We start from the raw sequence: 14,159 nt of genomic DNA on the forward strand, positions 1-14,159 counted from the left end.
GGAACATGGATGAGAAAAGGTTGACTCATGTAGAACATGCATGATGTTACTTAGCAGAAATGACAGCTAAGTTGTTTTCCAGATAACCTAGTTACTAAGTGGCAGTTCAGCCATCCACAAGCAAAGGTCCAAAAGCAGCCCAACACACACTGACACACAAAGGAAAAATAACAGTAAGTTAAAACACAAATACACATGATGAGAACCACAGCAATTTTCAACTCAAATACTATGATGCAAAAAGAAGTCATATGCAAAACAGGCATCTTCCTGTTGCATGTCTGTAAAATGTGAGCTAGCATGATGTCTAGAAAGACATAATGTTACACACCAACAAGACAGCAGCTGCATTTACCAGCATAAAGAAGATTTGGGTGTTGATAATCTGTAGCTTAAAACTGATACGAGTCTTCCACTGAAATTTTCTTTCCACCTTAACAGATAGATAGGAAAGCTGGAAATCCACCAAAGGTACAGACAGACATCTAAAAGCTTTTGAAAGCAAATGCCTCAGGGAAATAGTAGGTATTAAATGGAATGAATTTATAACAAATACTGAGATTCATCAGGGAGTTGAACAACACTTAATCTCCTAAATTATCCAGAAATGAAGATGGAAATATCTAGGATATGTGGTAAGAATGAAGCCTGATCTGATGCCAGACTGTCTGCCATGGCAGGAATGCCTTGAGGCTGACTGCAGAACATGTAAAAGGGAATGACCAAAATAATTCCTACATCAAGAAGTGCTTAGAGAGGGAAATCTTATGAGTGGCTTAATAAAGCAGGGGACAGTCAAGCAGAAGGCCAGATGGACAACGATTGGCAGAGTCTTGCACATGTTTGAAGCAACTGCTGGCAGTGTGGGGGAAAAAATGTGAGTAGGGTGGCTATAAATACTTGGCAGACCTGTAAAATGATTTCAGGACTTCTGTCAGTACTGCTCCAGGCCTTAATGGCTAGAAAGTACATATTTTAATCCCAGAGTCCAAGCACTATCTGTCACTTGCAGCTGGCAACTACAGCAAGCACTATAATTTATGTAAACTCACCACCACCCACAAATTTCGAAGACCAGCACACAAAGTGGTTTCTGCCTGTATAAGAGAGAAAACCACCAGGTTGCCTTCCTGCATCCGGGTGGAGGAAGTCAGCGATTGTCTGCTTGCAATAATAAGAGAAGGCATGTCTGCCGGGGCCTTTTCTTGTAGCAGAATATCTTGGCTTCTGACCCAGCCAGTGCACCGCTGTTCTTAATTAGACTGTGTCTTGACTGTATTAATATCCTGGCATGAAGCTATCTGGGATTTTGTAGTTGCGCTTGCAGTTCTTTTGTACTAACCACACTTTCTCAACCTCTGGAACCGTGTCACCTGCGCTGTTACGCCAGTGACTTCCTCATCAACCACATCTGGCTGTTCCTCAACAGCCTCTTCCGGAGTGCAGCAAGCAGATGTGCTCATCTGGCTCCGGCAAGGCTCCTTACCTGATATCTGCTGCTAGATGTCCCACAGCAAGCGGTGCTCCCCTGCGTGCCCACTGCTCTGTGGGGGCTGTTTAGGAGCTTCTTTCCTACTGTATATACTCATCTGTTTCTTTTTTCTCCTCAAGAAAGAGTGCCCTTTTAAAAGGGGGAGAGGGCTTCATTTGTGTTTATGCATCTGGACTGTCAGGTCACAAGTTAAAAACCTGTAATGTATCTTCTGGTTGTGCCTATACCGAAAGCAAGGGTGGGATTTGGTGGCCTGAACATAGGCATCCGGTGCCATTTCTTCTACTCAGCGGGCTCCTGCCTAGACGCAAGCTACACCCTCAGCAGGGAGAAAACCTCCTCTGTAGGACCTGCCAGCCCCAAGGAGGTATCTCGGATGCCTTAGGTGGTCTCAAATGGCACCAAGTACCTGTGTTCAGGCAACTGGATTGGACCCAGTGACAGGAGCAGGAAGTCTGTACCTTCTAAAGAAAGGGGTTTAAAACATGATTTGTTTGTTTCACTCCCTATCTTGCTGGAAGACAAGCCTCAGGATGAGTTTTGAAAAGAGATCACCTTGGTTTTCTAGTTTGAGCCTAAGTGGGTGATATATCCTGTATTGTGCCTTTATTCTCTCCGTGTGTAGAATGTCTTTTCCCTTAGCCTGCAGCTACTGTGACCACTATCTAGTCCATTGGTTCAAATGGTCTTCCAGAGTCTTGAGAGCGAAATGAGATCTTTCAAATAATGAAAACCAGAAACTAAATTTCTCTGCCACAGCACTGGCTATAATGACTGAAAGTCATGGATTTGCTTTTGGAACTGCTTCTGAATCTTGTTTCATTGATGTTGCCTACCTCTCTTCCTTCCTTAGAAAGAGCTTTTTCCCCATACCTATCTTGTTCCATGACCATTTCTTTTACACTTTATTTATCTCTAGTTTGTTAAACAGGTAAATCTGTAAAGTTTGGTCACAGGCCAGGTAAACTCATCAGGATTTTTGTGGTAGGATAGTCGCTGAAGTAACCAGGTATAAGCCACACAGAAACTGATATGACAAAAGGTGGTATAGAATGGATCATGCAGCTTTTCAAACATATCTTCTTGTGTGCAAAGTGTTTTTGCTGCTGTTTGTCACACACTAAAGTATTTGATCTCGAGAAGAGTTTAGAGCGTGTTCTATTAATGAATCCTGTGAAAACAGAACGTAGAAAGGTGTTAACTAGAAAGGTCCTGATGAAGCTGACCTGCTGTGTATTTTTGTCACTTGAGGATAAGTTACCTCTCTGAGAAGAATCTCCTCCAGTGCTGGTAATTTAATCAGTCAGAGCAGTGGTAATCTAAAGGCATAGGTTATATATGAAAAATATTGTATTGTGTGGTAGATCATTGTTACAGCTTTCAAAAGCTTCTGAAAAGAATTGTAATATTTTGGCAGGAGTTCAAAATTCTCTTTCCTACAAGGAACAGGTTTTGCATTTTTTTCTCTAACATGTCGTTTTGAGGTTATATGGTAACATCTGTCAGAGCTATGCTAACCTCTGTCATCCAGCTGTTATAATTGTGGTATTTTCCTTCCTTTTCCGTCTCTTTCCTCTCCTTCTCTCCCTTTCTCCTCCCTCAAAAAAAAAAAAGTCTTCTTTTATACTGAAACTTTAGGTGGAATGAAGTGGTTATAAAAGCATCTGTCAACACAGGAATAGTTTGCCAAGCCAAGTATTTGGGTTGGAAGTCATGCCTTCCCAACTGCTTGAAAACAGGAAGTATCTCTGTTAAGTGATGGATAGCTCTACTTTGCTGAGAGGAAGAAAAGGCTTTTTTTTTTTTTGCCTCTGGGCTAATAAATGAGTTCTGCAGTTGTTCCCTGTATGTAAAGAAAGAATCCTACATTAATGTGTATATGGGTGCATACGTCTCTGTGTGTGTGTATGTGCGTGCATGTGTGTGTCTGTATGAATATACAAACTAAAAAAAAAAAACCAAAACCAACAACCACTTTGTACATGATCGGTCCCTGTCAGAAGCCAGCCCAGGCACATCTTATCCTAGTGATTCCTGTAAAGCTCTCAAAATCTGTCAGAAACAGCCTGCAGGATTGCAACGGCTCCTGGGTGATTAATTGCCAAAAGAGTCTGGTTCCAGGTTCCATTACATATAATTGTTGCCTTTTCTAAAGGGGTTCTTTTATTAAACCCCCACCCCAAAAAAAGGGTAAAGAAAAAAGAACTGACATTCCTGAGGTTTTTCACCTCTTAGACAGCAGCATGGAGGACTCTCTTATGTAAACATACACCAAAGAAGGTGGGTTATGTTGTTTATTAGCTGATGATAGATTTTTTTTTTCTTCAGTTAATTTTAACTTTACTGAGAATCATTTTATTAGAAATAGGGGAGGAAGAGCTGCCTAGCTGTACAGGACAGGGAGTTCCAATTTCTTCTCCACAGCAAAACCTCTCTGTGCAACCCAGCAAGTTGCAGAGTACTAGGTTGCTCCTATTCCTTATTAACATTGCAGGAAAACAGCCAAAGGTCAGGGCATCTTCTCTCCTCACACTAGTGCAGTAAGACTGATCAGATTTAACATGAGGTGAGAACAGGATCTTGTGTCTGACATTGCCTTTGTAAAGCAAGGCAGAGCAATAGGGCTGAGCTGAGATTCTGCCTCTGCATAGGCACATGGAGAGAATGGTAAGTGCATCCTGAATGAGAAGAGGAAGAAGGGTTGGGCCTTTTTTTCTTCTTTTTGCAAAGAGTTTGTGGCTTGAAAATGTGTATTTGATTGTCCTGAAAGTATGTGCAGATTGTGGAGAATTTGCTGAATTGTTTCAGACCATGAAATTTTTTCTGAGATCAGACTGGAAAGCAGGGGGGAGGAGAGCTGGGTTCCACTGACAGCGCCTCCGTGTCTTTCAGTATGTTTAGCAGGCTAGATTTTGAGTTGAATTTCTATAGTGCCAATCTAGAGTATCTGGAGTCATATCAGTAGTGTTGCTAGGATTTGTATTGCTCTTACTGAATTAAAAATGTGCTGTGTTACTGACAGTTTTAGACTTTTATAGACTGAGGCCAGGGCAAAGCTTGGCTCCCAGTGAGCACTGTACTACTTTGTGCCAACTGGCTGATTTAATTGTTTGAAGTATCAGAAATAAAGGATGGAGATACTGGTTCTGCAGCTGCAGAGTATCTGCCTGCAGATGTTTCTGCCAAGAGAAGTGACTGAAAGTCTATTTCTTGAGATATTTTAATCCTATCTGAACAAAACCACTTAAAAACGTGCTTTGGTATTGTCTGTGTGGGCCAAGGAGCACATTGTTCCTTACAGTTGTGTTTACATGGTCTCACTGCTGCAATGAAACAAGTCTCCTCAAGTTGTCTTTCTCCGTGATTCCCCTTGAATTAGCTATATTAATCAAATTTGGTCTGTGGCAACACTGCGATGTACAGCTGTTGGGACAGTGATGTTACTCTGATTAAAAAGATCAGAGTATGTCAGCGCTTCCAGCTTTGGACTGGCTAGGAAATACAAGCCTGGCGCTTCTTGCACAGTTTTTCTGCTTCTGTATCCACAGCAGTTTACTTAGAGGGTAGAGAAGCATTAATCCTACCGTCCGTCCCTCTGTCCTGCACCCGTTCTCTGTGCACGGCCACCACTTCTGCCTGGCGCAGGTATGTTGCCCGTGCTGCAGGAGGGACTGTGGAAAATGAGCTTAGGAGGAGGTAGGAGAAACATGCAGACACAAGGTATGTTGTTCATACAAGTGACGCCAACAGTTTCTGTTGATTCAGGACAGCTCTCGGGGTTTTGTTTTATAAGAAAAGATGAGTGTGTTATTTTTCTGCTAACTGGAACGATAGGTTAAATTTGGCTTTGCTGTAATAAATTAAGGGACTGATCTGTAATGGTAGTTGAAAGTGTTCCTGTTGGTGATCAGCAAGAAAGTAATTTCAGAAGATGCAATGAATTATATGGAAAAGTTTCCCTTTGTTGGTGAAACAAACTGGAAATGGGTAAAAATCAGTGGTTGAGGTACAAAAGGATTAAATAATGATCTTACACCTGGAGGGTAAGAAAAATCAGTAGGTGAATCCTACTCTAGTATGGGCACTTGACTGCTTAACTGTAAAGGGCAGGTTACATTCTTATTTTTCAGATGGTTAACTCTCTGTGTCATTTCATCTTGGTTTTGACTCCAAGAATATAAACAGTTTCCCTGTTCAAGCTTGTTTATTACTTGTTGGCGTATCAAACTATATGTTTGTTCTCTGCCTTTAATTATTACTTATGGTTAATGCCTAAGTAAAATGTCAATGCTGCGCTCATGGTTCCTCGCCGAGTACTGCCACTTGATAGTGCACATTCTTCCTGACCACCTGCTGTCAAACCTATCATGTCTTTTCTTGTCAACTTGCACAATGCTCCAGGTCTTGAGCAAGACTGACATGACAAAAGGGTTGCACAGCCTGATTTTTAGAAATCTATGTGGAAGGTGAAATCTTTGTATAGGGACTGATAATATAGGAATGCAACATTTTGTGGGAGCTCATTTCCAATAATATCTAATAAAATTCTGTTTGTGAATGCAACTTTTAAGGTAGTAGGTATTATGTAGGTTGAAGAAGCAAACTGCTCCACCCTGAGAGCAACTGTAGATGTTGTGTAATGAGAACAGAGAATAATCTGCACAAATCTTGGGAGAAGTATGAGGGTGGTGACCAACAACAAGTCATCAAAGAGGGGAACTGGTTAGAGATGTTGGCATGTGCCGAAGGTGGTGACAGATGTTGGCACAGAGAGGAAGAAGGTGGGGAGGAGGAAGAGTGTAGGGAAAGGGGCTCCTGGCAAGAGAAAAAACAGTATCGCTTGACTCAAGAGCCTGTATTTACAAGACTCCAACCTTGTGACAGAAGTAAGTGTGTCGCTTGACACAGAGGAGCTCGAGGTTGCCTCCTGGGACAGCTCATGCCAGATGGACGGGGGAATAAAAAGCTTGTAGAACAGTAACATTTAACTATCCGTTGGACTGCAATTTTCAACTGCTTAATAGTGACGCTTTTAACGTCTTCCCTCCCTGCCTTCCCCCCTCAGCACCTTCAAATCGTCCTAATAATCCATGGTTGCAAAACGCCTCTAGTTGCGTGTCTAATGAACAGGATAGATGGGCTTCCTGTACCTGAAGCTTTCAAAGATGCTAAAATGCCAAGGGCTCCCTGGTCTGTTGCATGGGGCTTGGGACCTGCTCTCTCGCAGAATAAGGAGGAACAGATGAGGTGCTGGGGTGAGCCTCGCAGTGTAGAGAAGCACCTTCAGGGGAGTGAGAGTTTGCTACTGCAAGGGAAAAACGTGGTGGCAGCAGAAGGCCCTTTCACAGTTGTTAACAAATTCACTTCCTCAGCCAGATCTTTTACCCTAATACTTTCCTCACTTTCAATACCTCTGTCCTGACATGTGGGAAGAGAAGATCTCATGAACAGTTATTCCTTATACAGACTACAGGAAGAATATGACTTACTTTTAAATGCTTTGTGTATGGTCAAATATTGTAATGATAATCAAAAAGATTTGCATTACCAAATTAGATTAGAATATATAAAGTACCTCTTATTTTCAGGAGTTCGTGTGAGTAGGGACCACAACTGGGTTAATAAATAGCTATTGTTAATTTAAATTAGAAGGATTTAGTTACAAAGGAAACAGATTGTTCTGTTATTTCCAGTTCTCTCATTTTCATCTGTGGTCTAATCCCAATGGACTCCAAAGGCAGGACTAAACTCTTTTTAGTTGCATTTTTTAGGTTCTATATAAAAAAAGTATTTACTTGAAAGGAAATGTCTTAAATTTAGTATAAAAATCTGTTTCTACTTGTGGAGATTCATTGCAGCAGAGAACGCTCAGCAACGCTGGTTCTCCAGATTAACTTCTGTTACCTGCTGAACCTCCTTGCTCTCTCTTACACACCTGAATATGCAGTTTGCTGTGCATCTTATGTTTTGCTGTGCAGGTTACATTTTGCTAATGAAAATTTTGTCAAAGGTTACCATATTTCTGGAATTATGTATGTTTTTTCTAATGCCTGGCTACCTTCTTGCACTGTGTATTTATGTAGGTTTTGTTTTAAGATTCTATCAATAAAATATTGATGAGTGTAGACATGGTTGTAGAGGCCAGTCAGAAAGAAAGTTATTTTTCCAGTCCCTTAGAAAACTCATCAGCCGTGTATGCTTCCAGCAGTGTTGTTACAATTCTTCATTGTTTGACAATGTAGTTCTTGAATGGCTAAGCATCCTTTGAAAAAGCTAACTAAAGATGGATGATTTGAGAAGAAGAAAAGAAGAAGAAGAAAATTAGCAAAGCCCTAAGGTTAATTCTAGTCCATTCTTAACAGGAACCACAAATATTTTTCTGGCTTTACATATTTAAGATTTCTTTCCTGAAATAATTATCCTTATAATTGCACAAAAAATACACATTTTTTGTATCAGTTATCTTTTCCAATGATATATTTTGAAGTAATACTCTATTTTAATTACTAAAGAATTTAAGCATTTCTTTTTGAAAGGGAAAGAGTTTCTTCTTAATTAAAATGTGTTGTTACTATTGATGATATTATGTATTACTTGATGATTATCTCACTTTCCTGAACCCTGCTGCTCCCCTGAAGAACACAGTTTATGCTTACCACTAGTAACCTTTAAGTGTATGTGCACTCAGACCCCTTTCATAACTGTTGTGGTAACAACAAAAAAATTACATAAACTTGCAAAAGAATTGCTTAATGGTATGAAGTATTCTGGTTTCTACCAAAACCCCAATTACTTAATTTTGTGCCGTTCCTGGCCCACATAAATTATGCAACCCTCACATCTCAACATCAATGAATTATGTAGCTCTGCGCACACATCAATTAATTTTGGCCCCATCAACTTCCCACCTTCTGTGTGCTCCTAGCCTCAAATCAGTTTTGCATCTCCCAGCCGCAAGCAGTTAATTCTGTGCTCCCAACAGCTCATATCTGCCTGAACCTGCAGCCCCACTTAAACTCTTCACCCTCCCCCACCTGCCTCTTCTCTTGCACAGCCCAGCCTTGCTCCTCCCGCTGCTCTGGGCTTATCTTCCTGAATTTCTCCTCTTCCAGCTCAGCAGTGAGGATCAACTCCAGGCGGCTTTGCCTCCCGCCTACTTCAGCATGTGCAGGATCCCAAAGGCAGCCAGGCCCGCTGCGACCTGGGGGGAGAGGGTCTAGTCCAGAAGAAACCTCAGTATGCTTATCACTCTCTGCCTGATTTCCGAAAAGCAAACTGCAAGACTGAAGCTCCATCTTCTGGAATGGCCTGTGAAAGTCATAGCACACTTGGAGCAACCATCTCAAAAACCCTGCTGGTGGGGAAGCTTGCATCACACGTCACCCCACTGAGAAGACAAATAGCTCCTGGATCTGTAGATAAGTAGCATGGAGGAAGAACCTGGTGCCAACATCCATCAAACTCAACACTCCTTCCAGCAACAGAAATAACTGTGATCCAGGCCTTGGTGTTAAAGCTGACACCAGTGCTGCAGGTATCCACATCCATGCCACAATAGACTTCCCTAAGCAGTGCAGAAAGAGCTCATTTTCCTCCAGAAGAAACATCAATAACCAGAGTGCAAGTATGTCGAGAAGAGATATCTTGTTCCCTTATCAGTAACTTGACAGCCTCTACATGCGGGACAGTTCTGACTCCTGTATTATTCTGGCCAAAAAATAAAAGTTGAGTACATGAGGAGCATGCAGAGACTGAAAGCCTCGCCATGTAACCTGAGAGGGTGACATGCTGTGCCGCAATGAGAGTGGCCTCGACTCTCCATTGCTCTCCGGTTGCCTTCAGACAACTGGACAACACAGCGGCTCTGAGACCCATCCATGGGCCTGTCACTGGGTCTAACTCTCCAGTAGGATAGGGCTGGTCAAGACAGGCCCCTTCCTCACCATCTCCGCCACTCTTAATGCCTCAGGAATACAGCGGGGAGGGGGATTGGCAGTTTCCTGAGGGAAGAGGGCTATGACAGCGGCGTGAGGTGTGTACAAGCCATGCACAGGGTCTGTCAGAGACACCAGAGCTCCTTGCCTGGGTCAGTGGTCACAAGGGCTAGTAGGGACCAACTCTCAGAGCTGGAGAATGCCCTCAGTTAAATCTTCTTCTTTCTCTGGAGACAGGAAGGAATTTGATTCCTCTCCCAAATGAGGTTACTGAATATTTTCTCTCCTCTCCTTTTTGTCTGTGTCTGTTTAAGCAGCTAGTGTTACAGAGACTGACTTGTGCTTTTCTTGTACGGTTCCCAGCACATCTGGCTGTCTTGGATAGGGTCCCTAGGCCTGACTGTAGCAAAAAGTAATGATAGTGTGTTTTAAACTCGGGCCTCCAGCTAAGACTATATATAAAACACAAAGCATTTGGAACAAACTGGAGGAAATACAATTTTAAGTAACTGTTTGAGGAAAAAAGAATATATTCACTTTTTTACATCTGTAATTCTATTTGGTATGAGTGGGTGCTACATAGTGCTAAATGACTGCATCTTAGCTTTCAAAGACCTATTTAATATAGTGAAGCACTTGATCCCAGCTGATTGGAATCTCCTTTTAATCAAACGCTTTTCCTGTCCCACTTACTTACACAACAGCCATGGTCATTCATTAGTATTAAGCTAAACTGTCTCTAGAAAATGTTCTAATTATCTAGGCTTCCTGATTAAACCTGCCTCAATTTAAAAGAGGCACACCACTGTGTGTCATGTGAACATTTCATGTTTCTTCTAAATAATAGAATTAGCTGTGGGCATTTCCTTAAGAGCATGTAGAATGCAATTGCAGTATAATTCCTCTTCCTCCAAGCCTAGTCTTGAAACATGCAAATTTCTCTTTCAAGTGTTTTGGCAAAAAAATGGCAACATCCTGATATACACATGATTTAGACGCTGAATTACAAACTGGTTGAGTTATCATCAGTGGACTGAGTTCTTAGGTGAATATACCAAGAGTGCTGTGGAAAGTAGCACAGTCTTCTGAGGAAATACTAGTGTATGGCTTGCTTCTTACACTCGTTCGTAGGCATCCAGCATTGGCCACTGCCAGAGGCAGGATGCTGGGCTAGCTATGGACCTTTAGCCTTCCACAACCTTGTAATATTCGTATGCGGCCCCATGGAGCACACTGTAGTGCCGTACACGCTTTGTAGCTGAGCGTTTTCATGTTCTGTTTTAAAAATAACAAGACATCTCTTAATATTCAGGATACATTTTTCCACTCTGAAGCACCACAACAGTCTTTTTAAAGAAACCCTAGGAAGGGTGTTAACTTGATCAATGCTGTGCAGGAAGGAAAGCTCTTTCCTACTATTTTTTCAGCATGACTTTCACTGACATGATCAGGCTGGGAAAAGACTTATTGGCTGACAGCCCAGGACAGCCATGCAATATCTCTAGTCATCTGGAACTCAAACTACTCTGCCCAAGGGAGAACCCTAACATAAAAACAATTTAGGTTACATGCTGAATCTTATAAACATTGTTCAGTTTTTAAAAAATAGTTTAAACACTATTTATATGCATTTGCTGTACACATTTTTTCTCAAATGTCAAGTAGGGAAGGCTTAGGAGGATTTTTAGGTTTTTTTAATGTAGAAGGTTTTCAAAACTTGTGGGGATTTTTAGAAAAATAGGGAAATGAGCTTCCTCCCATCTCATAAATTTACAAGATCAGCTTCTCCTATGTATGATATATAAATATTTTATATATAGATAATGTTTACTCTTTGACCCAGTCCAGAAACCATAGAATTATAGAAATGGTGGTTGGAAGGGACTTTCAGGGGCCTGTAGTTCACCCTCCCACTCAGCGTGGGACCGCAGCCAACACTGGATTGGGGAGGGCTTGGCTGTGTCTAGCCAAGTCTCAAAAACCTCAGTGCCGGAGACTCCACAGCCTCCCTGGTGACCTGCCCCAGGGCCACCCTTCTCTTCCAGAAAAGCAATTTTTCCTCATGTCCAGTCTGAACCTTCCAGCTGCGATTTGTGGCCGTTGCCCCTTGTTATGTTGCCTGTCACCGCTGCTGAGAGTTGGCTCTGTCATGCCTGCAACCTCCCCTTCAAACTAGTTGTAGACTCCTATTAGGTCTCCCCGTGGCCTCTTTTTCACCAGACTAAACAAGCCCAGGTGCCTCAGTTTCTCCTCACGGGCCACATGCTCCAAACCCCAGACCATCGTGGTGATAAATCCTTGCTGAGATAAAATTCCAAGGTCTTTCTGTGCAAGTGTTGGATGAATGGCTCAAGTTCGGCCCATAATTCGACTTGGACATTTGGCAAACTTAAGGGGTCTTACTAATAGTTCCATCTTAGAAAAAATAAGTAGAATGCTTGCCTTTAAGGGAATTTTGACTGTTATTATCTTTACATTATAAATGGAACCATTTATTTTTGCTCACTGAAGTTATTTTTAATTAGTTTAACACATTTAGTTCTCTTGCTCTGCTTTTGAGTCCTGTAAAAGTGTATATAATCTGAGTAACCCTGTGAAACCAAAGTGCGAGGGCCAATATGCATGTATGAAACTTTGCAAAATTGAGGCCTTCACTTGTAACTGTATTCTTTGTTGAATTTTCAATTGTTTTGTGACACAGGATAAGGAAAAAACAGGGGTTTTCCAACAGTTCAAAGCTGATGCTAAAATGTATTAAGCTACAATGCTTTTGCAAGTATATTTTTTTCCTAACTTTTTCAAATTGAGCACTACTTGCCTCTGTCTATCCTTCCCTTATTGTGCCTAAAAAACTGTCAGAGTAATCTTTTTTCCTGTAAGTTTATACAGCTCTAATAATTTGGAGTAAAGCAAAGGAATATGGAACACAAGCTTCACTCAAAAAAACCTTCTTATTGTCTTGATTGAAGATCTGAACTTGGGATATGTCCATTGCCATCTGTCCTTTTGCCAGGTTTTAACATTCCAGCACACCTTGTAACAAGCCTAAAATTATTATTTTAGGAAAATGATTATAGTTTCTTTATGATGTCTTTTTTTCCATAAACTGATATTTCATAAGCTGAATAGTGTTATTGTCTCTTCAGTGACTGATCCATTTGAACACAGGAGAATAACCCCTCTTAACAAATAGATGAATTGTTCTTGTGCAGTTTCTTGTTTTTGCTGAAATTGTTGGTTATTTGGGTTTTGATGTGATGTTTCATTTGTTATAACCTTTTCTGTGACATTTTCATTGTAGGCCTTGCTGAGACCAGGGAGAATAGACAGAATTATCTATGTGCCTTTGCCTGATGCAGCCACTCGTGGGGAGATCTTCAAACTTCATTTTCAGTCCATGCCAGTCAGTGATGAAATCTGCTTAGCGGAGCTTGTTCAACGCACGCAGAAGTATTCAGGAGCAGAGGTAAAACTTTCTATAATGGTACTGGCCATGAAGTCAATGCATCAAATTGTGTCTTGAAAATTGGTTTTGAGTTTCATCCCTTCAGTCTTCCCCAAATGAGGGGTGGGGAAATTCTAAAAGGAAATGTTTGAGAAAATACACTGTGACTTCTGTGTTTCTGCTCAGAAAACAATACAATCTAGGGCTTTTTTTTTTCCATGGAGATCTGCATTAGAGTGTTGTTACCAGGGAAAAGGCCTCTTCCAGGGCAATCCTGAGTAAGATCACAGGTGGCTTCCTTAAGGATGTGCTGCCCTGGAGGAGCAGAGAAAGGCGGGGGACAAGCCAGGGGAAGGCGCAGGCTGTCCAGACAGTTCACTGTGGCCTCCCCATGGCTCCAGGGACCTTTTGCATTTGGGACTGTGGCTCAGAGCCTCAGCTGGAGGGAGGAGAGAAGCAATTATGAAACAGTCTAAGGGAATCTGTAAGGGAGTCAACTGGTCGCTTCGAGGGCTCCTCTTTTTTCTACTCCATATAACCAAGAGCTCACAGCAGCTGTTACTATTGCAGCTCACCATTATTAGTAAGTCAGCTTCTGACTATGCGCATCAGACAATTATTTCCTTCCCTGTGTATAGGGAGAAGTTTTTCAGGTGATGCTGCCTGGCAGTTATAATAAACATTAATACACTAGCGGTCACCGCTCTGCACCCTGAATATTTACTCATGTTGGTGTCTCTGCAAAATATTTCATTCTTTCCTCATTTTGATTAATTGAAGGTAATTATGTTACTTCAAATATTCAAAGAATGGTATTAAGGTTGCCACTTAGAGCTTTTAAAAGTATGAAATACCAGAATTAAAGTGTCCACCTTTCTGTAGCTAATCCTAGTGTATGTATTACCGTACCATCTTTAATACATAGTCACCCTTTAATCACATAGTCTCCTTTTCCATAGCAGAGTGAGTGTGCTCACCTCAGCTCCTCCATCTTTCTGTGTGCTGTTCACTGGGGCAGGGAAATAAGCTAAGCTTTTGTCCTGGTCCAAAAGACAGGGTGACTCTGGAGTATTTGTGCGCCTGGTGTAGCACTGAATGGCCCTTCTCAACTGGCCGGTCATCAGACATGCTGTGTGACTTCCAGGCAGGAATTTTGTTCATTTAACTAGCTATTATATAAATGCTGGTGTGTTCTAAAAATGGTGCATTACCTACTAGTAGCCTCTGGCTGGTGCAGACACTGCTGTGAGTACTGCAGAGGCCATTCTCTGGGCCCCAGGAATGGGAT

General features: G+C 41.7%; 1 protein-coding gene across 11 annotated transcripts in view; it reads left to right on the forward strand.

Moving 5' to 3' along the window:
- Nucleotides 1-14,159, forward strand: part of SPATA5 (spermatogenesis associated 5) — a 227,248-nt gene that overhangs the window by 152,751 nt on the left and 60,338 nt on the right. For 10 of the 11 annotated variants that reach the window (XR_003255990.1, XR_003255989.1, XR_003255991.1 and 7 more), the window contains one exon: nucleotides 12,728-12,892. Coding sequence is in view for 7 of the 11 variants with exons in the window: in XM_026081407.1 (XP_025937192.1) it covers nucleotides 12,728-12,892 (165 nt within the window). In the remaining 4 variants the exon portion in view is untranslated. Of the gene's footprint in view, nucleotides 1-8,604; nucleotides 9,027-12,727; nucleotides 12,893-14,159 lie in introns of those variants that run through there. The other variant, XR_003255992.1, reaches the window with a different exon arrangement.

Source organism: Apteryx rowi, unplaced genomic scaffold (assembly GCF_003343035.1).
Source record: "Apteryx rowi isolate R43461 unplaced genomic scaffold, aptRow1 scaffold_55, whole genome shotgun sequence".
Taxonomy (NCBI): domain Eukaryota; kingdom Metazoa; phylum Chordata; class Aves; order Apterygiformes; family Apterygidae; genus Apteryx; species Apteryx rowi.